Source organism: Anas platyrhynchos, chromosome 18 (genome assembly GCF_047663525.1).
Source record: "Anas platyrhynchos isolate ZD024472 breed Pekin duck chromosome 18, IASCAAS_PekinDuck_T2T, whole genome shotgun sequence".
Taxonomy (NCBI): Eukaryota; Metazoa; Chordata; class Aves; order Anseriformes; family Anatidae; genus Anas; species Anas platyrhynchos.
In genome coordinates, this window is record NC_092604.1 from 12,308,538 (window position 1) to 12,335,811 (window position 27,274).

The window sequence follows — 27,274 nt, forward strand, 5'->3', positions numbered from 1 at the left end:
TTGGAAGACCCCGAAGTGTTTGCCAGAGGTTTTAAAGGTCAGAGTTGCTGGGATCACAGCTTTTGTGGGCTGGCTTGCACAGGAACATTTTACACGGTGCAGACTATAGAGAAAGCAACTGCTCCCTCTGCTCTCAAGTTATTTTTTCCCTCACCGCTTTATGGTTGTGTTGTGTTTTCCCTGGGAGTACCTAGCTATCTTTCTTTTTTTTTTTTTTTCCCTCCCCTCGAGCTCTCTGATTTTGCTTTAAGAGTTACAGCACCATTGATTGTATTGGCTGTCTCTGAAAATGGTGTGCTGCTTGCTGTCTGTGAGCTCCCCGCTGCTAAATGCTGCCAGTGGGACTCCAGAGCATTTAGATCAATCGATAGGGCTATCATGGCCTTATTTTCCACACTCTCCCCATCCTGGGGATGTGTGTAACAATCGGATGGAGCGCGCAAGCCCTCGGATTGTTGGTTACAGAGCGTGGATCCACACTGTCTGCATCCATGATATAGCTGGATGTGTTTCTGGAGGGGGAGAAGAGTCCCTGCGCACAGGGGGATGCTATTCTGGGCCCTCTGTTATCTCGTGGCATAAAGTTCACAGGAATATTCTGCAGTTGTTGCTAACAGATGGGCTGAATCATTTCTCTGGGCAGGAAGGCATCCACTGATACGGCTGCATTTTTCCTCCAGATCCCATCTAATGCCGAGGCTGAAAGAATCGCGCTCCCACGAGTCTTTGCTCAGTCCCAGTAGTGCTGTTGAGGCTCTGGATCTCAGCATGGAGGAAGAAGTGGTCATCAAGCCGGTCCACAGTAGCATCCTGGGACAAGACTACTGCTTCGAGGTAAGGAGCGTTTCTGTACGCCGTGTAGCAGGGCTGGCTGGGGAGCCGGGTGCGGGATCACGTCTTGGGCTCTCGCTGTTACAAAACGCTTCTGCTCTGAATTGTTACACAGACACCGTTCCACGGGCAGAAAATTACTTCATAATTCCAAGGAGAAGCACACCCGCAAATCAGAGCAATGAGCTCTTTGCCTTATAACCATTGTCGCAGCAGGGCTTGCTCCTGGCACAGGTGCCGGGCTACTTAGAAACCTGCATTAGCAGAGCTTAAATTTGTAGTTTATGTTCATGCAGATAGCAGAAAGTGCTCGTCGCAGTTCTGTGTGTGCAAAGATCTTATACGTGGTCACAAAGATAGCCTACAGCTATTAGTGGGAGTGTTGAGGATTTTGTCTAGAAATCTCAAGCTTCACTTCTCTGGGTAATTAAAAAAATCTATATTTCAGTGTGTTTTTTTTTTAATGGATATTTGCATCTTTTATGGCACGTGGCTAGGTCTGTGCTAGCAGGAGGTTGTGGGACGTATACAAACAAGATTGTAGTTGGATAGCATAAGGCAGTGCCTCTTGGGAATTGTTTGCCCTGCATCATGGACAGAAAAGCCTTATTGCTTATGGCAGCACCTGCATATAGAACTGGGAAGTGGCTTTCTTACAGTAATAAGGTGGTTGATACTTGTGTTTCTGTGAAGAGAAGGTAATCTGTTTGTACTTGGACATCAGCAAGTAGATAAACCATATAGCCGTGCTTGGGTTGCACTGTAAGATTTGATGGGAATGCATTCCTAGGATGGGCAGAGGCATGTGAAGACAGCACTGTCAGTGTCCAAGAGGAGTCAAATGGGACAGATGAATATTTTTACATTACTGAAATTAGAACAGTTTGAAATAAATGAATTAAAATAACCATTTCTTAAAATACAAGTGCGTAATACAGAAGCAGTCTGACCAAAAAATAGCCCCAAACATGAACTCTGAAGTTGAGGGCGTGGGTTGAGATATAAATTTTCCAGTGCTGCTCATTCTCTGTAGAATTGAGCAAGTGTGGCAGGTCAGGAGGAGAACAGTTTTGTAAATTATATGGCCTCTATTACATTCCACTCAAGAAAGATAAAATGAAGCTAGATGGAAAATAGATGTGACATCCATAATATAAGAGTTGTTTACCAATTCTGTTCAGCACACAAGAGAAGGGGAAGGGATATGAACAGTACTTGTAGAAGTTGACTGAGAGGGAAATTACACAAGTCATGCACTTGTAAGGAGGAAGAAAATTCCATTTTTAAGTGAGAGTTGGATAAAGAAGAGTCATAAAAAAAAAAGAACATGTTAATTGCTGTTCTGCAAATCCTGCAGAGTGAAGGAAGAATGCTGGAAAACAAAAGGGGCATTGATTTGTAACTGATGGTTACTCATCAACAAGCTCCAGAGGGAAGCGCTTAGGTGAGAGCTAAATGGCACATTGTGTTAATGCATCGGTCTGGCATCTCCGGAGAGCCTCTCTCAAATACTGCGCCAGGTCAGAAGTGAAATGAGTTTGCAGATCTTTCTGGATCCCTGATGGGCAGTGGGCAGTGCCCGCAATCCTCCTTGCACAGCCGGTGGAGGCGGAGGGTAAGCATCGCCGGCGGGAGGGCAGCAACCAGGGTGCGGGCAGCTGAGCGCTGTGTGCCCCAGCGCCTGGTTCCCCACACCAGGCAGCACTGGAAGCAGAGCGACAGAACTGCACGGGCAGCTCCTCAGTGCTTGAAAGTTGCCTTTCGTTGTTTTGCTTTGGAGAATGCTTTAGAAAACTAGAAAGGTAGACTTCTGCTTGAGCCCAAATATCCCCTCTGTCCCGAGGGTCCTGTCCGTAATCCCAAATCCTTCAGCGTTGCTCTGTCAGTAAGTACAGGCAGGATGTGGCATAGGCCATTGCCACTTCTTAGTGGAAGCTCAGCAAAGAGCAGGAAACTCATGGCAATTCCTGCAGTGTGGAACTACGAAAGCTCTGGGTCAGGTCTGTGGGAAGCCGAGAGGAAAACTGAAGCAGCTGCTTGGGCCACGACACTGCCGTGTGTTGGAACACATAAGAGTGAGGAACTCATGCTGTTGTCCTGGAAAATGAGCCCCGGACAAGAAATGTCAAGTGAGAAGGGCCTGCCTGAGTCACGGACACAAGACTTTTTCCACACAACGGATTGCGAAGAGGCTGTGGGGTGATGCTGTGCCCGGTCCCGGCCCTGTGAAGCCCCAGTGGATCCGTTCCCTAGGGAGGCCTGTCAGGAACAGCCAATTCTGCTATCAGGGCAGCACTGCTGGTGCAGGGCAGTGCCAGCCTCACACTGTCTGAAATTGTCTCCTCTCAGTGGTGTGGTTGGGCACAGGACAGTGCCAGCAAGGCCAGCCGCCGCTCACCACCCCCAGCACGAGGCGCCTCACGCAGCTCCTCCCGCACCGCGCCACAGCGGCCCAGAGCCTCGGGAGCTGAACAGGAAAGGGCTGGAGATGAGAGAGAAGTGCTGAAACCATCTGCAGTGGAGAAAGCAAGTGGTTTGTTGAGGCAGCGTGCTGTATGAAGGTTATGGCAGGGTTGTTTCTCTCCTTCGGCCTGGCCTGCCGCTGTGAAGCCGTGTGGTGGCTCCGGCTCCGCCAGGGGCCAGGAGAGTCAGCACTCACACAGCGCTTTCTCAGTGCTGCATCGGGCTTTTTCTGCTTATTTAGGTCTGTGAAACTTGCTTTTTTTTCTGACTTGCTGAGTACTTGGAAGTCAGTGTTTACTTGTTTTCCTCAGTGATAGTTTTTAAAGTCATTCAGCACCGTCTTCTTTCTCCTTATAAGACCTCCAGTCAGCGTAATCATCTAGAGCCGCCGCATATGCTGTGTGTGCTAAATATACAGGAGGCAGCTTAGCCCCGTACAGGAGACTGGGAGTCCAGACTCCCAGAGCCTATTCCTGGCTCTGCTATTTGTGGGATCCCGGTGACCTGGGCCAGGAATGGGAATCAGGACGGAAGGGCAGCCCGGAGCCTTGGCCTGCTGCACAGCTCCTGCCCGGGGGCTGCGGAGCAGGAGGAAGGAAAAGCTACTACTGGGCTGATGGCTCTGCTACAACTGGAACCTTGGAGCCTCATCCTGGGCTTGCCTGAGCATGGGAGGATTTAGAGGAGAGGTTTAGTCCCACAGTGTAAGCAGTTGCTGTTTTCACACAGCCCTCCAGACCCCGGTCAGCCATCACAGGCTCTGCGGGGCTGCCCCAGGCTGTGCCCTTGTGCCGGGGGGTGTGATGGGGTTGTCAGCTCCAGCCTGAACTTGTAAAAATCTCCTGCACACATTGAGTGAAACAGCTTTAGTAACTCGGTTATCATCCTCTGTTGCTACACCAGTGAGATTCCTTGTGATATGCTCTGAGGATGCTGTGCCTAACACATTTTAGAAATGACAAGGTTTTGTCTGACTTAAGGGATCACCCACCCGTGTGTTTATCCTGCACCTTAACAGTTATTTAGCACATCCAAAGTCTTGTTGAGACAAGAATGCTCTCTTTATCAAGGTAATTAATATGTCATGAAGATCATCAATACCATATAATATTTAGGTCAGAGCTGAAAGCCAAAAGATTATTGCAGATTGGTGGAAAATGCCATTTTTGGTCACACATGGTAGATAGGACTTTCACCTCCCAGCAGATCCAGAAGGCTTCCTACCTGCCATGAGGACTTTTATCTTCTCTCACTTGGGTGAACAGATAGTCTTGTGTAGCTTTTGAATGATTAGTTGATCAGTAATTGTTTGGGAATTGAATCATAAATTTTACTGTGATAACTCAGTGCTAACCTATTGACTTAAGTGTGGCAAGAAAATATATTAGATATTCAGCTAAACAGGCAGCTGTTTAAAAAAACACGCACACATTTAATTAACAAAGCCAATAGAAGGACGGCTAAATTGCATGTTTGTTTATTTGGATATGAATGCTCTAGGCATCTGTGGGATCCATGTGTGCCACCAAGGAGAACTTGTCTTTAAGAGAGCATCTTTCCACAACAATCAAATAAGCCATAATCCTCTTTTTGGGGAAATTCATTTGTATACCAAACTCCCATCAAAACAAAAGAGCTAAACAACAGTGTGAAAAATGGCCTTTGAGGAAATGGACTAATGGTAGAGTTACTGAAAAGTATATTTGACCTATTACACTTCTATTAACTGATTTCTAAGGAGGACTGAATTCAGTGGACCTCACTCAGTGCCAGTGGGAGGGTTTTTTCTCACTCTGGGGTACAGAAACCCTCAGGGTGGTGTGGCTGTCCCAGCAGTGTTCAGGGCTGTGATGCTTTGGATTTGAACACAGCTGATATTGAGTCTTGCACAGCTGAATTTGAGGACCAAACAAGCCAGGGCTCAAGTTCTGCATTGTTAGGTTCTTGTCTGAGCAGTTTTGGAGCACATCACAGCGATGCAGCTGCGCGTGGCTTCTTCCTGGGTGTCATCACCATGCGGGTGTATGGCCGTGCTCATCTGGAGTGCTGTTGTAGGAGCTCTGCTGAGAAAAGGATCAAAATATGGAGCAGCCACACCATGGGCAGGGCAAGGTGTCACACACCATGGACAGTTGCTTTTGTGAGTGGTACATCTCCTGCGCCACCAGAAGCTTGTTTGTTCAGGGACAGAGGTTGACAGGAGCAGCAAACGGGATGAAACAGGCCACGTTTGTGATGGGAAACTTTGAAGAAATGGGAAACATCGAAGCGTGAAAGGATGCTGAAAAGATCATACTATTGTGCCTAGTAATATGGAGTCGTCTTTTCTTAGAAATGGAAGACAACGTGTGCCCCAAAGAATATTAGTATTGCAGGACAGAATGAATGCATTAAGGACAGGGAAGAGTGTCTGCCTGAAGGAGAGAACTTGGGGGATATCAAGCGTGGGGAGATTTCTTGCATTTGCTGTGAAAAAGCAGGCCAGGCCTCTCGCCGTGTTGTCCTGGTGCGGAGATGTCTTTGTGCACAGGGATGTGCTCAGCTCACGGCTGAGGTTAGCTAGTGATGAATGGAAGCGAGTGCCAGCCCTGCTTGTAAGGACAGGTTCGGGGAGATGTATGAAATTAGAGGAGATCGTGTCTCCCAGAAGCAGATAAGCGATGTGCAGGGTGTAAACACGCACACTGCCAGGCGATACGGCGCGCACAGAGCTCTGCGGCGTGCCTGCTGGCAGTGAAACTCGGAGGGAGTTCCTCAGGTACTAACCAGGCCCATCTGCTGGCAAGCCAGAGATGGACAGAAAGAGTATTTCTGGGCATCACCAAATCCAGAGGGTACAGAGAAGGGAGAGCAGCCGGCTGAGGGCTTTGTGGCTGGCTGAGGGGAGCCAGTGAGGGGAGCACAGGACTGCCTCCGGCCCTTCAGCAGTGTGGTGCGTGTCCTCAGCCCCATGTTCTTCACAGCAAGGCCTCCAGAGCAGGACGTGGAGGGGGGGACAGCAAGAATCCAGCCTGCCGGGGCCTGGTGTTCTTCCAAAAGCAAGGGCTGGGTTGTTCCAACTACAAGTTTTGGGCTGAATCTGGAGGGATGCCAAGTGGTTGCAGTTTATCTTTAGTTCATTTAAGGATTTGCACTCTTCTCAGTTGAGGAGCTTGGTGGTTTAAAGCATCACATGCACGGGGCCATTATCTTGTGTTTTCTGGTGTGGAAGAGGAGAAGTAATTGGAATTTGCTTCCATGATTATTTCTGTGACAAACAGAGTTGCCCTGTTTTCCTGGTAGCCTTAGGGGCTGTTGCTTCATGCTTGGGTAAAGCTGTTTACTTAAAAAAAGAAAAAAATCCACTAGCACCTTTCCTAACTCCCCCTCTCCCCCGTATCACAGTCTGCAGTGTGCTGGTCAAGACATAATCCTGTTCCTTTCCCTGTAGGTGACGACTTCATCAGGAAGTAAGTGCTTCTCGTGTCGTTCTGCAGCAGAGCGAGATAAATGGATGGAAAACCTGCGGCGTGCCGTGCACCCAAATAAGGTAGTGGCTTTGAGGAATTGCCTCTGCTGTAGTTCAGTTCCTCGTTATTACATTTTATAGCCCAGTGCATAGTAGCAGCAGGGGACGTATTGTCATTTTAGTGAGTAAGTGTAATTGTGGGTCAGCCTTTTTCCATATTTCCATTTCTTCCACAATTATATTTACGTGAAAGTGCCAATTATTTCTTTCCTCTTTTCTCAGCACATGCTGCTTCAGCTGTTGCTGTGAAATGATCAGACTTGAAGAATCTTCAGCCCTGCTCTGTTACTAATGATACTTGCCACTCAAGTAGGACTTCCCAGCTCCCAGCACTGCTGGGACAGATGGCCGGTAGCTGCCAGCAAAGTTACAAGGCGGAATAGTCAGAAGTTCACATGCCACATTCCCTGACTCTGGTAGTACTTGCAGGGTCTGCTCCAGTGATGGAGAAATTTAGGTGGCACACGGCAGCACGTTCTTTGAGGCAGTAGTGAAATGTAGCTTTAGCTTCTACAGGCAGTTGAGGGTGGCAAAACCATCCCGTGCAAGATATCCAGAAACAAATCTTTCTCTTCACTGAACACAGGGATGCCCAATATGTGTTTTTATGGCCCACTAAGACTGGAGTACCTCCTCAAATAAAGCCTACAGCTGCTTCTCCCTCTCTGCACTAGAATTAGCTAACAGAGATTGATCAGGACTAATCAGCTGCAGGATTTCACAGCTGATGAGCTCCATCAACAAGTCACTTTCTGCTGATCAGAGAAGACACAAATGATGGGATCCTGTAAATTAATCCCAGGCATCAGACACACAACTGTGTACAGGTTAGGTCTGGGCCTGGCAGGCTGCTAAAGGAGCCCTCTGTGTCCGAGCTCATTTCTCCTAGTCGGGATAAGAGATTTCCTTCAGTGTCAGCATGGGAGTGCCAGAGGGGAGAGGGGGCTTCTGCCCCTGCAGCGTGTTCCTGCACGTGCAGCTCAGTGACTCCAGTGCCTTTCCGAGCACAGCAGCCCGGCAATAATGTCCTGAACGAGCTGTGTGAGGTTTGGAGCATCACACCATGAGCAAAGTCCCGGGAATGTGAGGGAGGGCTGGACACGTCAGGATGGCTTTGAGATGTGGTGTTCAGTGGAAATTCATTTGGAAAGATGCCCTCATCTCGAAACATGCCATTAGCTGATGGCTAACTTTCCATCTTTGTTTGAGTTCGTAGACAATAAACTCTCAGTATCTGACTTGATATTTCTATTAGGAATTCAATGTTCTTGTGTAGTTCCTGTGTGTACTTCCTGAACCCACAGTACCCCATTGTGGGCTCCCAGCAGAAACGTTCCTGCCCAGCCTCCGAAGCTGCGCAGGGTAAGCCACGGTGTTGCTCTTTCAGTGAGGGCTCCTAGACAAAACAGGTTACTGCAGCCCCAGGAGCAGTTCAGCTGCGAGTGCTTTATCTCTGTAGTCGCTGCTGCAGCAGATGCCCCTGGATGTTCCTCCAGGGCGAGGTCAGCATGGCTGGGGAGCCGCTGAAGAGCCGCGGTATCCTTTGCTGCATTGTTGTTTAAATGATCTCAAGCCAAATCTCTATTTCTGAATTGTAATGAGTCCACTGCGTGACTCACTCTGTGTCCCATCATTCCTCTTGATGTTTTAGTTCAATGCTCTGGACTTGTGCCCTTAAATATTGTGAAGTTTTGCAAAAGCCTCTTCCCATGCCAGAGGTGGTTGTGTTCCAGCCACGGACGAGGAGATCCCTGAGTGTGCGTTCAGATCCCTTTGTTGTTGCTCTGATGCGGTCCAGAAAATGTACTCCAGTGCTGCTGCAAAGCAGCTGGACTGCGAGGGGAGGTGGCTTTGTGGTACCTGTAACGTAGCTTGTTTTGCAGCAGCCATTAGTTATCGGTGAGGTTCTTTCTTCCAGGTTTCTTTTGAGGTCCTCTTGGCAGTGAATTGGACATGGAACATTTATGATTTGGACGGGTTTTATCTCCCTTGTTTCCTTTATTAATTGGCACCAGCAGACATGGAGAGCACGGTGATATTTGGAAAATTAACATAAGTAGCATTATTATGCAAATTCCTGAGAGCCAGTATTTCCTTAAAATAAAATGTAATTAAGCTTGTGCTCATTTAGCCCATCCAAAATAATTAACTCATATCTCCAGTTTTGTTGTGCGTGGCTTTGTTGTCTTTTTTTTCTTGACCTTTTTTTCTTTGCATCTTTTTTTTCTAGGACAACAGCAGAAGGGTAGAGAATATGTTAAAGTTATGGATTATTGAAGCCAAGGACCTGCCAGCTAAGAAAAAGTACTTGTGTGAATTATGCCTGGATGACGTTCTTTATGCACGAACTACCTGTAAATTGAAAACTGATAATGTCTTTTGGGGGGAGCACTTTGAATTTAATAACCTCCCATCGCTCAAAAACATTACGGTGCACTTATACAAAGAGACTGACAAGAAGAAAAAGAAGGACAAGACCAATTTCATCGGACAGGTGAACATCCCTGTCAGCTCCGTCACGGGCCGGCAGTTTGTGGAGAAATGGTACCCCGTGGTCAGCCCCAACCCCGGGAAGGGCAAGTCCCCGGGGCCCATGATCCGCATCAAGTCACGCTACCAGAGTATGAGCATCCTCCCCATGGAGATGTACAAGGAGTTTGCCGAGTACATCACTAACAATTACATGGTGCTGTGCTCGGTGCTGGAGCCCTCGCTGAGCGTGAAGAACAAAGAGGAGATGGCGTCTGCGCTGGTGCACATCCTGCAGAGCACAGGCAAGGCCAAGGTAAGGCTGCGCCATCTGCACGCTCCCATGAGATGAGCAGGGGCAGGCTCCTGGGTTGGGCTGCAGGGAGTCAACATGTTAGTTGGGCTCAGCCATCGTTAATACTCTGTAATTTTTGCTTTTTATTGCAAAGAATTCGGTAGCGTGTGCACTGTGAATTGCTTAATTAGTAAAGAGGTCGATGGGACCACAAGATGCCAACCCACGTCCTTTTTCCCTACTTTGGAGGCTCAGGGGCCAGACTTATTCTATAAACCAGCACAAACATCAAGCAAGAAGGCAGTTTTGGGGGATGAAATGTAAGCAACGTTGGCTTAAGCTGAGCAGCCTGCAGTGCTGGGCGTTCCTGTGGAAACACAGCAGGTTCCCCACGGCTGCGCTGCGGCACCAAGTGGGAGCCAGCAGGGCCATGAGAATTTCGGAGCAAAGTGAGCCTCCAGGCATGCCTGGTTCTGAGCAAGCTCCGAGCCCTGGGGGTCTGTTCTGCTGCTTTCAGAAGGGAGACGTGATGGGGGCAGCAGCGCAGGAAGGGTTGTGGGGTGCTCCCGGGCAGGACGTGCTGCGGGGTTGATGCTGCCAGTTTGTGAGCGGTGGAAATTCAGTTTATTGGGCCACTACTCCTGGTAGTGGCTGGTTGGTGAGAGCAAGGGCAGTTGAGCAGAGCTGGAAATGCCCTTACTGGAGAGCACAGGCGAGCACCAAGCTCCCTGCCCCACGGGCCTCTCTGCCTCAGAGCATCCTTGCTGCATCCCCCTGGGTGGCACAGCGTGGCCACGTGCAGGATGAAGGGAGTGAGAGCATCACTGTTCCCTCTGTTAACATCTCCCTGAACTCTGCAGCGGGGCACTGGGGAGGAAGGAGGTTTCCAGAGCTCTTACAGCACTGAGCTGTGAGCTGCTCACCTGAGGGGAACTGCGAGGCTCAACGCTTCCCCTGCAGCCTCCACTGCTGCCTGGGATCGTGGCAGGGTTCATGGATTAGATTTAATTACCGTCTGTTGGACAGAGAAGTGCTCAGCCTCCTGCTCGAGTTCAAGGCAGGAAAAGCTCTCTGAGAGGATTGCGAGGCCGGGCCTGCTGCTGTGGCAGTGCCAGTAGCTGCCCGGAGCCTCGCAGAGCCCAGGACAGGGCCTCAGGGTGTGAGCAAGGGACACAGCACGGGGTTGGGACACTCAGAGGGGACAGAAGCAGCTCACGGTGTGCGAAACCCCGCTCGGGGGGCTGTCAGGAGAGCATCACGGGCGTGTGGGGCTGTCTGCTCGGCGCATGCCTGCTCAGCTCGGCCCTGCCTTCTGCTGGCACCGCTGCTCGCTGCATCCCGGGCTGCCCTCGCTGCAGCTCTGCCGGCGCTGGGGCTGCAGTGAAACTGCCAGGAAGGACCTGTGCGTTTGGGTGCAAAAGGGGCCCTCACCCTGATCTCCATCTCCATGAGTCTCGCTGCTGCTCCTGCTTTTTCCTCTCCTCTCGCTGCTGGAGAGGCTGAGGAGAGAGCAAGCGTGCTTCCAGACACGTGTCTGCGCCAGCGCTTGAGATCCCAGAGGCTCTGCGCGGGGGACACAGCAAACAGTAAACAGAGTTGATGAATTGTCCCCTAAAATGGAGCTTCTGCTCTCCCCGCCTGTCATCTGCCATCAGCATTAGCACAGGGTTGAGAGAGCTGTCAGAGCAGCAGGAGTCACTGGAGCATGGGAGCTGGGCGGCGCGTCCTTCCAGAGGGGCTGGGCGAGCGGAGAAAGGAAAAAAACAGCAGCAAGGTAAATAATAATAATAATAATAATAATGAATGGGAGAGGAAAGCACCCACCCACTGCCTGCGTGCCAGGGGTGTGCCCAGGAAGGCTGCGTGGGGGCGGTGAGGCTCGGCGGGGCTGTGCTGCTGTCACCGCACCCTGGGGAGGCTCCGGCAGCAAACTGGGGGCTGCCACTGCAAGGGTTTGGTTGTGTTGGCAGGAGGCAGCTTTATTTCACAGATACAGTAGGTACAGGTAGGTACGGATACAGGCTCAGGGGGGTGTGGGGCAGTGCCCCCTGTGCCCCCCCAGCCAGGGCTCGTTACCTGCAGCTCGTCAGAGCCCGAGGCAGGGCCGGTCCCTTGTGCCAAAAGGAGCGTGGGTGGCCGGGGCAGTGGCTGCAGCTTCCTTTTCTCCCTGAATACCTGCCTCATCCTGGGCTTCATTTCTGTATCACAATAGATTAAAAGGTGGGAAATGAAGGCAGAGAGTCCTCCCTGGAGACAGAGGCTGTGCCTGCTTTGATCTCTGCTTGGGAAAGGGAAAAGCTTCATCCTCACGGTGCCATGCGAGGGCTCGCTGTGCACCAGGGCACGCCTGGAAACCCCGGAGCAGCCACCGAGGCAGCGGGGTGGAGAGAAATGGGAAAAGCTTTCTGATAAAGCACAAACAGCCTGGCGGGGAGCTGCCCCAGCCCTCTGGAAAGTCTGACAGCCACCCAGAACCCGCCCAGCCCTCGGCACGGGGCCGTGTTTGCTCTGTTTGTAGGGCCTGGAGAGGCAGGGCTGTGCCAGGAGGGGCACCCGGGCTCTCAGCACCCGACCTCCCTTCGTTGGGTGCTCCCGTCTGATGAAATGTTACCTCTGAGGGTGTGGAGAGATGCTTAACTGCTTGATGTGTGTGCAGCCCACAGACAAAGCACACAAAGTCATAATTAAAGGTACTTCTGTTGCCGTGCGTGGCATGGGAGTGCTCCCCCTGCCATTAGCCCCGCTTGATGTGGGCTGTGTGATGTGGGCGTGGAGGGGCAGCTGCATCCTTCCCCCGTGGGACTGCCGGGCCCTTCAGTGTCTGCAGAGTGCTTCCCCTGTAGAGATTTGTTCCAGGGCTACCTCACAGCTTCTGGAGCTCAGCTCAGAACCATAAATACACTTTAAAAACGTTCTCGTCCAGAGGGTTGGTAGATGAATCCCGGCGTCAGACAAAGCTCTGACTAACCAGCTGCTCCCGTGAAATAAATATTTATTACGGTGTGAATGGAGTGAGGGATAAACATGTGTCCCTATTTGTTTATGCCGCAAGGATTTGCTTCCCCTGAGCAGATGCATTCACAGCAGATGCATTCACAGCCCGTGCGAGGCTGCTGGAGCCTCTGCTCTGCGCCGGCACCGCTGCAGCCGCGCTCCCCTTGGCCACGTGGGCACTTTGCTGCTCTGTGTGGGTGCTGCAGGGACCGTGCAGGGTCTGCAAGCGCCTGACCAGCTGCAGGAGAACTCCTGGAGACTCTCAGCTCAGCACAGGGAGCTGCAGGGGACAGGGGGGCAGTGCAGCACAGGGCTCGGGGTCCCCTCCTGGAGCACCACTCGCTTACCTGCACCAGCAACTGCAGAGCCAGGCAGGGTGCTGCACGCCTGCAGCTCTGGGTGATGCTGGCAGCAGCTCTGTTGTCCCCCACAGAGAATTTCTCTCTCTAATAATACTTTATAGCAGCCACAATCCAGCTACAAAGCTTTCAGTCAGATTTAAGAGCACATCTTCCCCTGTCCCCCTCTCTCCTTTGCCACTGGCACTTAGACGTGTCCGGGCACTCATCCGCCTGCAGCCCCGCCGCCTCCTGGTGCTTCCTTCACCCCTGCCCAGCTGCCCTCTGGGCTGCTCTTTGAAACCAGCAGTAATCTTATTACCTTCATCAACCCAATCCTCTTAAGGTTAAGGCAATCCTATTAATCAGGCTTGCAATGGGGGGAACCTCCTTTCCCCAATCAGTCGCCCCTCGGACTGGGGGGAGCAGCACCCCCCGCACACAGGTGCTGCTGGCCCCCTTCTGCCCTGCCCGTGGGGCTGCAGGGACCTTCCTCACCGATGTCCTCCCTGCACAACCTGCACGGAGCCCTCGGCAGGCTCTTGGCACTGCTTGGCCCTGGTGACAGGGCAGCGAAGGGCTGTTCCCGCGAGCAGCTGTTGGTTTTACACGTGTGGCCTTCACCTTCAGCGAGCCTTGCCAGGCTCAGGCTGCCTCTGGGACAGCTGCTCTGCCTGTTTGCTCCTTCCAGCCTCCTCGGGCAGAGGTTTGGTGTCCCCAGGCAGCACCGAGCTGACAGTCACACGGCCCCAAATGCAGTCACCCAGCCCCGATTGCCTGCGGGAGGGCCGGGGCAGGGGCTGGGGCAGGTTTCCAGCCCACGAGGGAGGATCCACCCAGCTGGGGCAGCAGAAGCAGCACCCGAAGCTCCCCTCAGGGGACAACAGAAATGTTTTCAGGCTACACCGCAGGGCTGGAGGACGGAGGAACATGAAAAGCAGCCGGCACGTGGAGCAAACCCGGCCCCGCCGGTGCCTTGGGGCAGGGTGTGGTGAGGCTGCAGGGCGGCACGGGGCGAGGGGAGGCGACCTCCAGGTGGGGTCTTTGAGCCTTGACCTTGGAGCTGGGACCAGCACTGCTGTGGGGCTGCCTCTGCGGCAGCCAGAGCCGTGCTGGTGCCCGTGGCAGGCTTGCAGCAGCAGCCTCAGCCGTGTTGCGGTGCCTGCTGCCTGGGTTCCTTGAAGCGCTGGGAAGCCACGCTCGGCGTTTCTTTAGTTATGCTGGAGCTGCACGGGTTCAGCGGTGTCCAGACTGAAGCAAATTTCCTTAAAATAAACACGGGAGCAAGCCTGAGGAGCGCCGCTACAGCCCTTAATTTTTACCGTAGACCTCTTCCTTCCCCTCTCAACTCGGATGTAATGAAATAAAGCATCTTATTTTCTTCCATTGCCAGGGGCCCTAACTAAAAACAGCCCCCCGCTGATCTCTGCTGCTCGGAAACAGGGAGTTTTATTGGCTTTAGTTATTGCGTTTTATTCAGAGCCGTGTATGTGGGTGAGCGAAGCCCCCGGAGGGATCCGACAACTATTTGCATTCCCTTTGTGTCTTCCCAGTGCTGGGGAGCTCCAGAGCTGCTGCGGCTTCAGTGTGAGGGAGGGCGAGGCCTGGAGGGCAGCCTGGGGACAGGGCCACGAGGCCCATCGCTGCATGGGATGGGGACTGCCACGGGGGGGGGGGTCAGAGGGAGCTCCCCTGGCTTCGTGCCGAGTCACACAGCTGGAATTTTGCCCCGTTTTTAGTTCTAGTAAATTCTGCAGCTTGGCTAAAATTGTCAGAATTCACCTGGCTGCTGGCTAGAACCTGGCACCTGGTTGTCCGCAGCTCGGCAGCCCTGCTGGCACCACATCCTCATGTCCCCATGGCCCCATGTCCCCACATCCCCGTGTCCCCCCCCAGCCCTGCGGCCATGCGTGTGGTCAGCGGGGGGAGGCAGCGCGGGTCCGCAGCTGACAGGGAGAGGAAAAACCTAACCCGTGGTAAGAGGAGCTGTAAAACCCGGTGTTCGGAGATAATTAGTATGTTGGGAAAGTGACAGGAAAGAGAATCAAGCAAAGCCAAGGTCAGCGGCTGCTAATTAAGAATCAGCACCTTGTGTCATCCTGAGCTGGGGCTTGGAATTGAAACGCACACTGGGAGAGACCCGGGAAGATAAAGGTGATGGAGGTACCCAGATAGCAGCTAAAGGGATTTGAGCGGGGGTTTAGAGTTTCATTCCAGCTTGGCTGATAAAGGAGGCAAAATGAGAGAAAATCGTGGCGGGAGGCGCGTGCTTGGCTTCCAGGAGGCTCTCGTGCCTCTGCAGCTGCCAGCGTGCCGCAGGCAGAGCGGGCTGCAGGGAGGGCGGTCTCCTGCTCAAAGAAATAATGCAAGTGACATCTTCAAGAGCTGCTTCTCTGGGCTTTTGGAGGCTCTTCTGGGAAGGTGGCGGCAGCACGGCGGTCCTGCTGCCGCCACCTTCCAGGCTGCCAGCCTGCCAACCCCCAGCGCGTTCCTGGATGGCAGGGGAGCCTGTGTGCATGCAGCCTGGGCATCCTTCGTCTGGGACAGAAACCCAGTAACAAAGGGCTGAAGGTCACTGGTTTGGTGCTGGGATGAGCCAGGAGTGGGTCTCAGCATGAGCCCAAGGTTTCCAGGGCACCCCTGTGGCAGATGGAGCAAGTGCCTCTCTCGCAAACGCCCTGGCAGGGTATGGCACCCAGCTGACCCCATGTCTCCCAAGGGGTTTGGAGCCCACTGAGCTGTGGCTGCGGTGCTTCGGGGGCTGTGGGGATGGTGAGGGCAGGGCCCACACCTCCACATAGCAGCTCCGGGTGCTCTTGCTGCCCGCGCCCAGCAGTGGGTTACAGCTTGTGCGCTCTGACAAATGAAGGAGAATTCCTTAGCGAAGGGTTATTACCCAGCAGATTATTGGGTTTGAGAGGAGGGTGGTGTAAAAAAGGTGCCCTCGGTTATGGCAGTGAAGCCGAGTGTCAACATCCCTGTCTCCTGCACGGGGACTCGGTGCGAGGTTCAGTGCTCAGGGCTTGCAGGGTGCCAGCAGCCCGCTCTCCCTCTGCCATCGAGGCGAGTGGTGCCGGCTGGGAGGAGGTTGTCCAGCCCAGCCCCTGGCTCAGCAGCCGATTTTCCCATTAGCAGCGCGGAGAACAGGAGCTGAATATGTATTAGCACGAGGAGCTGGACAGCATCTCGCCTGCATTAGCGCGAGCTGCGGCGCTGCGCCTCGCACCACGCAGTGGATTTTGAGCAGAATGCACAGGGAACTGCGGGACCCGCTCCGAGCAGTTAACACCGACACCGAGCTCACTCCTAAGTGCTGGTTTTCTGTCAGCATTTGCAATTCAAAGCCCAGGCTGGTGCACAGGGCAGCTGTGCTGCTCACCCCTCCCATTGCTGTGCGGCACAGATTACAAAACCGCCTGGTTTTTGGCTCTGTGCACATCAGACCCCAAATGTGCCCAAAATGTGCACTGTAGCTGTGCTGTTTATTCCCATGAATACTGAGGAAATGGGACATGGGAGCGTCGTGATGCCTTTTACGGGCTCGATTCCCAGCCATGGGGCACAGCCCGTGACATTGGGCATGACCCCTTTGGCACCCCGTGCAGCTGGATACCGATGTAGCCACGTTCAGCAGCGGAGAAAAGATTTCACCCCCAAAACATGAGGCTGAGATGAGCCCCCCCTGAAAGCTGTAAATGATGCGGGGACAAATGCGGTGCGGGCGTGGAATGGATCATTTTGGGGTGCAAAAGTTGAAACTCCCCAGAGATTGATTTCTCCTCTCTTCTCTGCGAGGGTCGGAGAAGCAGGAGGGAAGTCAGGCTGGCGGCGGTGCGGCGGGCACAGGGGAGAGCTGCCTGCCCTGCTGCACACAGGGACCTGCTGACCTGGTGCCCCACCGTGGGCTTTGCTTTCCAGGATTTCTTGACTGACCTGATGATGTCTGAAGTTGATCGCTGTGGTGAGAATGAGCATCTCATTTTCAGGGAGAACACACTAGCCACCAAAGCAATCGAAGAATACCTGAAGCTGGTGGGGCAGAAATACTTGCAAGATGCCTTAGGTAGGTACAGAGGGTTGGTGGGGCTCTTCGGGGAGCTGCCGGGTGCTCCGTGCGGTGCGGGGCCACAGCTGAGCCCCTGTGGCCATCCTGCCAGGGCTTCTGTCTGGGCTCTGGCAGTGTCACGGATGCTGATTGAATCCCTCCCCTGATTGCACAGCCCCAGGCGGAGACGCTCCCCCCGTTGCTCGCAGCAGTCAGATGAAATCTCCCAAATTGCAGTGATGAGAGTCGCCTCCCTGATGGCGCTGGGAACCCTCCCGGTGCTTTTTTGAAAGGGCTGGCTGCGCTTATGGCTCCAAAAATATTTCTCCCGATGCAAATGAAAATAATGAGAGGTTCCGCTTCTGGGCAGGTCAGGAAGGAATCGCGGCGCTGCTGCCTGCAGCCAGCACAGCCCAGCCCGGGGGGGCTGCCTCTGCAGCGTGCACTCGGCGAAGGCAGCTGGGTTTTATGCACGTCCTTGCAGTAGGATGAGCGGTGCCCCTATCGACCTGCTCTTTTTTCAGTGTGTTAGGTTCCTATTAGTGGATCTGTGTAATTTTAACAAGGACCGAAGGAAGTGTAAGTACTTCACTGAGGTACCAGCGACCTGATGGAGCTGGGGACGGGGAGATCATGGAGCAAGCTCAGTCAGGTGGCCCAGCAGCAGGGGAGAGGGGCTGTTACTTATTTCTGCCTTGTAATGCCTTCTGGTCGAAGGCAGGCCTGGAAGTAGATTACCTCACAAAATTTCTAAAAAGCCAGGAGGTTAATGAAGGCAGGGAGTTCCAAAACGCTTCCCTTTCAGGGCTCGCTGCCGAGCCAGCTCCGTCTCGTACCAGGAAGCCCGCAGTCCCCGCGAGTTGTTTGGGGCACGGATCCTGCGTGGCCCTTCTGTCATGAAATGATTCATCTCCGTGTCACGAGGCAGCACAATGCAGCGTGGTGCTTCCCTTCAAACCATGCAGCACAACCGAGTAATAGGGCTGGGTAATAACAGCAGGCAGCACCTGCAGGCAAGCAGAGAGGCTCCAGAGTTTCCTGGCAGAGCTGAAAATACATTGGAGAGGTTCTCCAGGACATAATTAAAATCTGTTTGGGCAGTGGAGGGGGAGGAATGCAGACTGGGGTGGACAAAAGCAGGATGGGAAAGTCCAGGCTGGTCAGGAGCTGGGAGATGAGCAAACCAAAAGGAATGATGAGATAACCAAAGCAAACCTTGCCCCAGGGCATCACCCAGCCCCACAAGTCCCTGTGTGAGGCCCTCCTGCTCCCCGCCATCCCCTCCCCGAGCCTCCCCTGCCTGCGGGGTGCAGCCCGGACAGACAGCTGCCCTTCCTGACAGACGGACATGTGCCCCTGACAGATGGACACATGCCACAGTGGGGAGCACCCCCAGCCCACACTGTGCTGTTCTGTGCCCACGGCACCTGGGGGTGGCACGAGAGCTGCTGGCAAAGCCCTGGGTGTGAGCCCACCAGGGCGAGGGGTGGCCAAGCAGCCAGCAGGAGTGCAGAGAAACTCACAGAAATACTTTAATTAATTAATTCAATTTTAATTTAATTAATACTGCCCAGCCTTTTGGCAGGGCAGCTGGGGAGCAGCAGCGCAGAGGCCTGGCAGGGCCTTTCTGCAGGAGCTGCACCGCTGGGTCAGCACGATGGGATGGGGCACGGGGCAGCTGCTCGGTGCTGGGGCTCACGGGCTGCCTTGCTTGCTGACTGCATCTCCAAAACACGTCACTGACTGCCTGTTTTCCAGGGGAATTCATCAAGGCTCTGTACGAATCAGATGAAAACTGTGAGGTGGATCCCAGTAAGTGTTCATCGTCGGACCTTCCCGAGCATCAGAGCAACCTGAAGATGTGCTGCGAGCTGGCCTTCTGCAAAATCATCAACTCCTACTGGTCAGTGCCTTCAGCTGCAGGGCAGAGGTGGAGCATCAGCCCCGTCCTCAGGCTGAGTCCCTCAGCAGCTTGTGGGAGCCGTGGGGGGAGAGCCCTGGGCGATGCTGCTGCTGCTGCTGCTGCTGCTGCTGCTGCTGCTTGGGGCCGTTTGGCTCCGCGTCCCGCATTCCTCCAGGTTAACCCCACTCTCTCCCGGTGCTCAGGGCGGCTGTGGGGAGCTCCCTGCCTCCTTGGCCCAAGGCCTGGTATGCAGTTGGAGGCATGTCCTCGCCGACTGTGCTCAGGGTAAAGGTTCTGGCACCGAGCTGGGACAGGCCTCGATATGCAAAATCGCCTGGGGGGAGGCAGTGGGGTGTCTGGTGTCCTGTGCTGGAGGTGGCCGTGCTGGTGCCCACTGTCCCGTCCTCGGGTCTGTTACAGCTGGTGCCTGCAAGGAACAGGAAGAATTGATCTGGTGACCTTATTACCTTGAGCAATAAAAATGTTTTCTTCCTGCTTCTTGCTAGCAGACCAGGAGATTCTTGTCCTGACAGAAAAAAAATATTATTACTGCTGGATTTGCAGTCTTCCTGGTTAAAAGTCCAGGCTTAGCTTTTATTATTGTATTTTGTAGCAACACTGTTGTTGCCAAACACCAACTAAGGCTCATTTTGGAGGAAGCAAGTCTCTGACAGTAAAAACTTCTCATTTTCTCCCCTACCCCAGCTGTTGTATTAAGGTCTGAAAACTCATTAGATGTAGTCTCCCAGGATTCGGAGTGTGCTGTCTTGCAAGGCCAGGAAGGAAGGGAATTGCTTCTCCTGATGTTGCTCAGCGAGTGACCAAGCAGTGAGAGGCTCACTCTGACTTCCTTTATCTACTACGAATAAGCAAAAGGGTAGATTTTGTTGGAGGTAGCCCGTATCTCATCCTGAGCCAATTAATAATTCTCTGACTCAGGAGTTGTGCTCTCCCAGGAGGAATCCACTGCTTTTAGTCACCAGTGGATAATAATTGTTCAAATTAGTGTTTTCCCCAGAATACCCAGAGCAGCATGAAAAGGTAAGTCTAAAAATAGACTTGGAAAGTGACCCAAGGAAAGTCACGAGTGCACGGGAAGTTTGTTTCTCCAGCCCTGCCTTTCGGAGGAAGGTTGGAGCAACGGAGCTGCTGCTCCGAGCAGTTCCCTCTTGCCTTTGTGCTCAGCAGTTCTTGGGGATTAATTGGGCTGATGATGAGTGCTCAGGCTTGGCCATGGTACCCTGACAGCTAACAGTCTTGCTTTAAATAGAGTGCCAGAGTGTGCATGCTCATCTGCCGGAGAGAGTCAGAGAGAGGAAAGAGGTTTACAATAACTGAAAATTGTTATAATTATGACATAATTTGGACATCTGGAAAGTTTCAGCGTAAGCAGAATTTCAGCATGTGGAAGCTCGTTACTGGAAAGTTGGGGAATGAATTACTGGCCCGTTTGTCACATAAAGCTGGCTAACTGAATCCCATCCGCTGCTCCACAATTAAACTTTTATGGTCTCCCAGCCCGTGGCAGCGAGCGGTGCTCGCGGGCTGCGTGCAGCCGGTGCGTGCGTGTTCAGGGGGCTACTTCCAGTAACTGCAACCTGTCCTGATCACTCAAGCCTTAAATTGCTTAAAGGATTCTCCTGTTTCTGGGCAAATACCGTGAAGTCAAAGGGCTTCGTCCAATTGTGTGGATCAAGCCAAAGACAGAGGAGAACCTTCCCAGCCAAAGGCACTGGTTAGTGTTATCTGTACAGCACGGGGCTGGGCAGGTGCCTGCGGCCAGGGCCGTGCCGGTGCGGTGCTCACTGGGGCAGGGGCACAGCTGGGGGCTTTGCCCTGAGGCTGGTGCAGTTCGGGGCCTCCCTCCTGCTCCTGGCACGGGTGGCGGGTGGCAGTGGCAGAGCGCTGTGAGGGCAGCAGGACGGGCTCTGGCAGCGCGGCTTTCTCTTCCCAGCAGGGGTGAGGGGCAGGCACAGGGCAGTCAGGCCCCGAGAGGGGCACAGGCCTGCTGGAAGCCAGCTCACGTTGCTTTGCTCACCCCACGTAGTCCCTGCAGCAAAACTGGCAAACCGTCCTGTGAAATGGCTGTTTGGTAAGGAGATTTATGGCCTAAAATGGAGGCTGCCCCCTCCTCGGTCTGCTGTTAAACCATCCGGCTCTGGAGGTGAGCAGCTCTGACTTTCAGACAAAGACGGTGGCCGTGGCCAGAGCAGGCTCTGGGGCGGAGGGAAAGGGCCGGTACCAGGGACTTGGTGGCCACTGGGGACCCATTGTCAGCCTGCTCCCGCGTGGGAGGATCCAGCTGAACAAATAACCCGTGCTGGGAACAGGATAAGGTGGGAGCAGGGAGCTGGGAGGAGAGCAGGCAGCCGGGTCTACGGCGATAAGGGCTGCTGCCGCGGGCATCTGCGGGGCACGGGGCAATTCTGGGGCCTTGGGAAGCCCGGCTGGGCTCGGTGCAGTTGTGAAACCAGAGTGACTCCTGTGGGGCTCTGCATTTGCCCTCATCCCCATGGAATTTGGTCCAAGAGATAGCCCAGGAGCACTGCAATTCACACAGCCGAGCACCAGCTGCGCTGGTGACCCCAGTACCCCCAGTGGTTCCACCAAGGGTGTCCCACGCTGCTGGGCACCACTCAGGTGGTGTGCCCCATCTCTCTGGGATGCTCCGCACCACCTCACGTGGTGGTGAGCTGCTTTGCACGGCTCGTTCCATATCTCTGGCTTCCCAGTTATCAGGGGTTTGGGCTATGCTTCTTGTCTGTCTGGTTTGAGTCTCCTGATGGGCACAGCAGGGAAAAGAGGAGCCTGTGGCTGGTGAGGGTGGCAGTGCTGCTGTGCAGGGTGAGAGGACTCTGCCTTGGTGCAGGTCAGGGCGTCACACCACGTGGCTGCTACACACCATGCTTCTCACTGCTTTGTGGCACTTCAAACACCTTGGCCTTGAACTTCACCATCCCTGCGTGTCCTTCTGTCATTTCAGTGTCTTCCCAAGGGAGCTCAAGGAAGTTTTCGCCTCGTGGAGACAAGAGTGCAGCAACCGCGGCCGCCCAGACATCAGCGAGCGACTGATCAGTGCCTCCTTGTTCCTGCGGTTCCTGTGCCCAGCTATCATGTCCCCTTCCCTCTTCAGTCTCCTGCAGGAGTACCCGGACGACCGCACTGCACGCACTTTGACCCTCATCGCCAAGGTCACCCAGAACCTCGCCAACTTCGCCAAGTAAGCGGGGCTGTGGCAGTGGGGGGGGGGCAGTTCTGAAGAAGGGGAAGGGAGGTCCCACGCTGGCCGCTGCTACCCTGGATGGAAAGGGCCTGCTTGTTTCCTGTTGTGTTTTTCCCCCGTCTCTCTCTGGGACCCATTCCCTCGCTGTTAGGTCAGAGAGATCAGTGAAGTTTCCAAAACAGCACGTGTTTTACGAGCAGGAAAACAGGCTGCTCTGACCACACAGAGAGGGCTGGGTTGCAGCGGGAACACCCAGGCACAGCCAGGAAATGAGTCCCGTGATCGCTGTGCTGGGAGAGGCTGATGGCATCAGCTCTGCCTCCCGTCAGCGGCACCAGCAGGGCCAGAACCCGCACAGCAGCAGTGGTGTGTGTAGCTCTGGAGCTGTTCTGTCCCTCCCAGGAGCTCTGTGCCCTTCCCTGCTATGACAGCAGGGTTGTTTGAACAGGGATGGCAGGAGAAGAGGATGGGGACACTGTCAAGTTCTAACTAAGCCCGTAGGTTTGATGGAAACAAAGCAAGAGATTTCTGAAAATCTTTCCACTGGCTGCAGCTCTGAGCTACTTATCCTGAGCTCTGATAACAAAATGGTGAGCTTTCCAAAACATGAATGGGCAGTTTCCTTCTAAAACTCCTTAGATTTGGAAACCAGCTCAGTGTACACATGCGCAGCCAGGAGTGCACGTGCATGCACACAACCGCAGGTGGAAGGCAAACAAGTGTTACACAAGGTGACAGAAATTCTCCATATTCCTGACCAATCCCTAACTGGACGGTTTCCAGATCTTCAGCACTTCACAGGAAGGAACCTCTAACTAAGCTGACGTTAGTCAACCGTGTGGCTGTGGCCAGCTTCAGGGCCTGGAATGCAGGGGAGAGTGTGGGACTCCCACAGCCATTGTTCACTGCACCTCAGCCGAGTGACTGGGCTTGGTTGTTTTGATTTCCTCATTTCCAGTGATGCGTCTTATTTCTGGCGGCTGTACCAGCAGTAAGATGCACCCATCACCAAGAACAGCTTCGTTTTTGTAGCTTTCACTTCCATTTCTGCTGCTGAGGTCCCATGCTAATGAGGGCTTAGCTGGATTAGGCTGGAGTTAATTTTGGTTCTGTGTTCAGTGAGGTGCCAGCTGCTTGTTAGCCACCCGGTGATCCCAAAGGCTCTGAAAGGGTTCAGATGCCACAGAAAGGCTCTGCCATTCTGACGTGTGTATGTACCTGCTCCTTCTGCTCACTGCACCTCTGTTTACAGGATTTAGCTGAGATTTCTGTTGCTGTCTTGGTAGGTTTGGCAGCAAAGAGGAATACATGTCCTTCATGAATCAGTTCCTGGAGCACGAATGGACTAACATGCAGAGATTTCTCCTGGAGATTTCCAATCCAGAAACCATCTCAAACACAGCTGGCTTTGAAGGCTACATTGACCTGGGCCGGGAGCTGTCCACTTTGCACTCGCTGCTCTGGGAAGTCATTTCTCAGCTGGAGCAGGTACGGGGGGCGCACAGGGACTTGGAGGGAAGCACGGTTGGACAGTGCTGGGCACAGGGGCCCAGCACAGCGCACACCTCCCCCTTGTGCAGCCCATACCCGTCCATTGCCTGTGTGGGTGCACAACACCACTGGTACTAACCCTCAGCACTTCCCCAGCCTTCCCCGTGCTGCTTCTTGTCCTGCTTGGGGGCAGGTGAGTGTCGCTTTCCCCCTCTGCTCTTCATCCCTGGGGAGTGAGCATGGAGGGGCTGCTGGGATGAGAAGGCAGAGCTGCTGAAGCCCCTTCTGTCTTTTTCCAGCAGATTCAAATGGTTCATTTTTAATGAAAAGGATTTCTGTCAGGAGACCTGGACCAGGCTTGGCCGCAGCTGTCTTCGGCGTCTGAACTATGCTAAGCATGCTTGCTGCCTTCTGCCCCGCAGCAGCGAATGGTTTCTGAAGCCACATGTCTGGGACAGCCAGTGGAGTTAAATTACGGAGAAAATTAATGTTGCTAACGATTCACTGAGGAGACTGTCCAGCAACTGGCAGAACCCACAGCTCTCTAGCAGAAACACAAGATGCAGGCAGTAATTCTGCTCTCTTTTTCTACCAGGGCACTGCAACAAAACTTGGGCCTCTGCCTCGGATCCTGAGGGATGTCAACTCGGCGCTCAGTAACCCAGCCTGCGTGCAGGTCTCAGTCACAGCCGATCACACTGCATCCACTCCTAACGCTGGCAACAGCATCTCTGCGGGGCTACAGAAAATGGTGATAGAGAATGACTTATCTGGGTAAGAGCCTAAGAGGTGGCCTGGCCACAAAGGAAATTCTGAGCATTCACCTACTACCAAACCCTGAACACCTGCAGGGACAGGCAGGACAAGGCGTGGTGTGGACTCACCTGATCCATTGGCAAGGCTTTCTGTTGCAAAATGGATACTGGGTGTGGTTCAGCTCTGAATCCAGACAAAGCAGAGGGCAGTAGGGCAAGCACATGGCTCCCTCCCGGGTCTGTCATGAGCCAGAGCTGGGAATGTGGTCTGGGAAATGGAAAGCTGACCGGTTCTGAGCTCAGTTCTTGACGCTTGGCTGCAGAAGCAAAATGTTCGTCCTTTGAGGGCTTGAGGGATTGTTCATACTGACCTCAAAGCACTGAGTTCTACCACTGAGTTCATTAGCTGTCTGAATTTGTAAGATTTATTGGTCTTACCCATCGCTGTAAGATGTAGGGAATGTGCTGCATTCACTGAGATCCAAATGCGGACATTTCTCTAACAGCAGCCAAGCTGTAGAGGCCTCACAATCAATTCCAATCCACTCCGTCCAGTTTTTATAATACTGGGTGTTTTTAACGAGCAGTGATTCACAGACACAGTCACCAAACACACTTTTAGGCCTAATTATGTAACAAATTTCATTCATGGGAGGGATGACTGTTGCAGACTTAAAATGTTTCTGTTTTTGGAAAAGTAGAGCCCACATAAATTGAAAGACACTGCTAATAAAATAGTTTGTAAGTGGAAACTACAGAATACTTAACAGTTTAATTAGGAATGAAAGGCAACAATGGAGCTGGACTTGCTTTAATCAGAGCTTTCATCTCTAATGATTCCCAGCTTGAGGTACAATTATTTAAATCTAATGCTATGGAAGATCTCTGCCAGTATGCTCTCACCCAAATACTTGCTTACAATGCACCATCTTTGATCGCAGAACATTCACATTAAGCTACTGCAAAGCTCTTTCTTTCTGTCTGCAAGAAATCAATATTGCTTGGATGTATCTGTTACGGCAGGAGCGGTGGGTGGATAACTTTCTGCCGCTAGGATTTAGCTCTGCTGTTACAGCTCTCTGACCCTCGGCAGCCTGGTGTGGATCAGCCCCCCGGTGCTGTACAGGTCCTGGCCAGCCCCTGGGAGCTCAGAGCCCAGGCACAGAGCAGAGGACAGGGAGCGGGGTGGGTTCTGCCAGCTGGGAGCTCAGCCCCATGCTGCCAGCACACTGCGGGCTGCAGCTGAGCCCAAGAGCGAGCCCATCAATGCCTCCCGCAAAGCACAGGCCGCTCCTCCATGTGAGGCACCTCCTGCTCTTCTGCCCCCCCCAAGGTGTGCCCAGACCCCTCCATTCCTCCGTCCCCCTGCTCGTGCTGCACCGTCCCCATGCACAGGCAGAGCTGGGTCTGGCCCCGTGCCCTGAAGGGGCTGGGCTGCGTCCCCTGCCCACAGCTGCGCCACGCTGATTTCTTCTGAGTGATAACGTTTTCCTGCTCTGGTGCAGCATTCACAACTCTTCTTTTTTTTTCTTCTTTTTCTTTTTTTTTTTGTTTTCCTCTCCTTTTCCTTACGCACTGACCTCCCCGCAGTCTGATAGATTTCACCCGGTTACCATCTCCAACCCCTGAAAACAAGGACTTGTTTTTTGTCACAAGGTCTGCTGGGGCCCAGCCCTCGCCTGCCCGAAGCTCCAGTTACTCAGAGGCCAATGAGCCCGACGTGCAGATGTCTAACGGCAGCAAGAGTTTGTCCATGGTGGACTTGCAGGACAATCGGCTCTTGGACAGCGGGGCCAACGCGCCCGGCGCTGCCGACTCTCTCAATGACAGTCAGTCGTCCCTCGGGCAGTTGCAGGGCGTGTGGAGCGCACGGACTCAGCAGAGCGGCGTGCCAGCCATGGCCACCGTGCGCCGGGTGGGCCAGACGCCCACCACGCCAAGCGGTGAGAGCGCGCCCGGCCGGCCCCAGCTGCTGGCACCGCTCTCCTTCCAGAACCCCGTCTACCAGATGGCGGCGGGGCTGCCGCTCTCCCCTCGTGGCCTGGGCGACTCCGGCTCCGAGTGCCACAGCTCGCTCAGCTCCCACAGCAACAGCGAGGAGCTGACGGCCAACAAGCACGGCTTCGCCGGCCCCACTCCCAGTGAGGACTTCGCGCGCCGGACGGGGGAGCTGGCCCGGCGGCAGCTCTCGCTGACGGAGAAGGGCGGCCAGCCCACCATGCCGCGCCAGAACAGCGCGGGGCCGCAGAGGCGGATAGACCAGCCGCCCCCGCCGCCCCCACCCGTCACCCGGGGCAGGACGCCGCCCTCCCTGCTGAACACGGTCCAGTACCAGCGCCCCTCCAGCGGCAGCATGATGTCCTCCTCGCCCGACTGGCCCGGCAGCGGGGCCCGCCTGCGGCAGCAGTCCTCCTCCTCCAAGGGTGACAGCCCTGAGATGAAGCAGCGCACGATGCACAAACAGGTGAGTTCAGGGGGGCTGCGATGTCTTCAGGGGTTGGTGGGGCCAGGCAGGGGTCAGGCCACGGACCTGGAGAAGAAATGGGCTGTTGGGGATCACTGCGGTGAGAGGGGACATCGTTCTGGCCACGTTGGGGTGTGATTGCCGCGAGGTGGCAGAGACACGAGGGCAATGATAGCCCTGCCCCTGTCCTGCGCTACCATCTCGTCACCGCTTTGCCTCTCCATGCGCAGGCTCTCATCCCATGCCATAGTCAACCCAGCCCCATCTCACAGACTTGGACTAGGCGCCAATCTTCTCATTTATCTACAACTCCCTGTGCTGCTGCTCCTGCCCCACCAAAGCCTTGGTGTCCCTGGACACTCATTTCTCTGTTAGACCCTCCTGGGAGCGCAGCAGGGGAGGCGAGAGCGGTAAGGAAGGAGCATGCTCCCCATCAAGAGTGAAGCTGCAGCTGTGCAGAGCTCAACAGTGCTTCGGGTCCCAGAGCTCGTGCTG

At 53.9% G+C, this 27,274-nt stretch overlaps 1 protein-coding gene across 14 annotated transcripts in view; it reads left to right on the forward strand.

Annotated features, from left to right (window-relative positions):
• DAB2IP (DAB2 interacting protein) overlaps positions 1-27,274 on the forward strand; it is a 210,444-nt gene that overhangs the window by 169,430 nt on the left and 13,740 nt on the right. For 13 of the 14 annotated variants that reach the window (XR_011804050.1, XM_027470777.3, XM_072025527.1 and 10 more), the window contains 9 exons: positions 681-834; positions 6,725-6,823; positions 9,033-9,587; positions 16,817-16,961; positions 18,702-18,846; positions 21,830-22,066; positions 23,356-23,557; positions 24,156-24,334; positions 25,906-26,779. Coding sequence is in view for 13 of the 14 variants with exons in the window: in XM_027470777.3 (XP_027326578.2) it covers positions 681-834; positions 6,725-6,823; positions 9,033-9,587; positions 16,817-16,961; positions 18,702-18,846; positions 21,830-22,066; positions 23,356-23,557; positions 24,156-24,334; positions 25,906-26,779 (2,590 nt within the window). In the remaining variant the exon portion in view is untranslated. The remainder of the gene's footprint in view (positions 1-680; positions 835-6,724; positions 6,824-9,032; positions 9,588-16,816; positions 16,962-18,701; positions 18,847-21,829; positions 22,067-23,355; positions 23,558-24,155; positions 24,335-25,905; positions 26,780-27,274) is intronic. The other variant, XM_027470774.3, reaches the window with a different exon arrangement.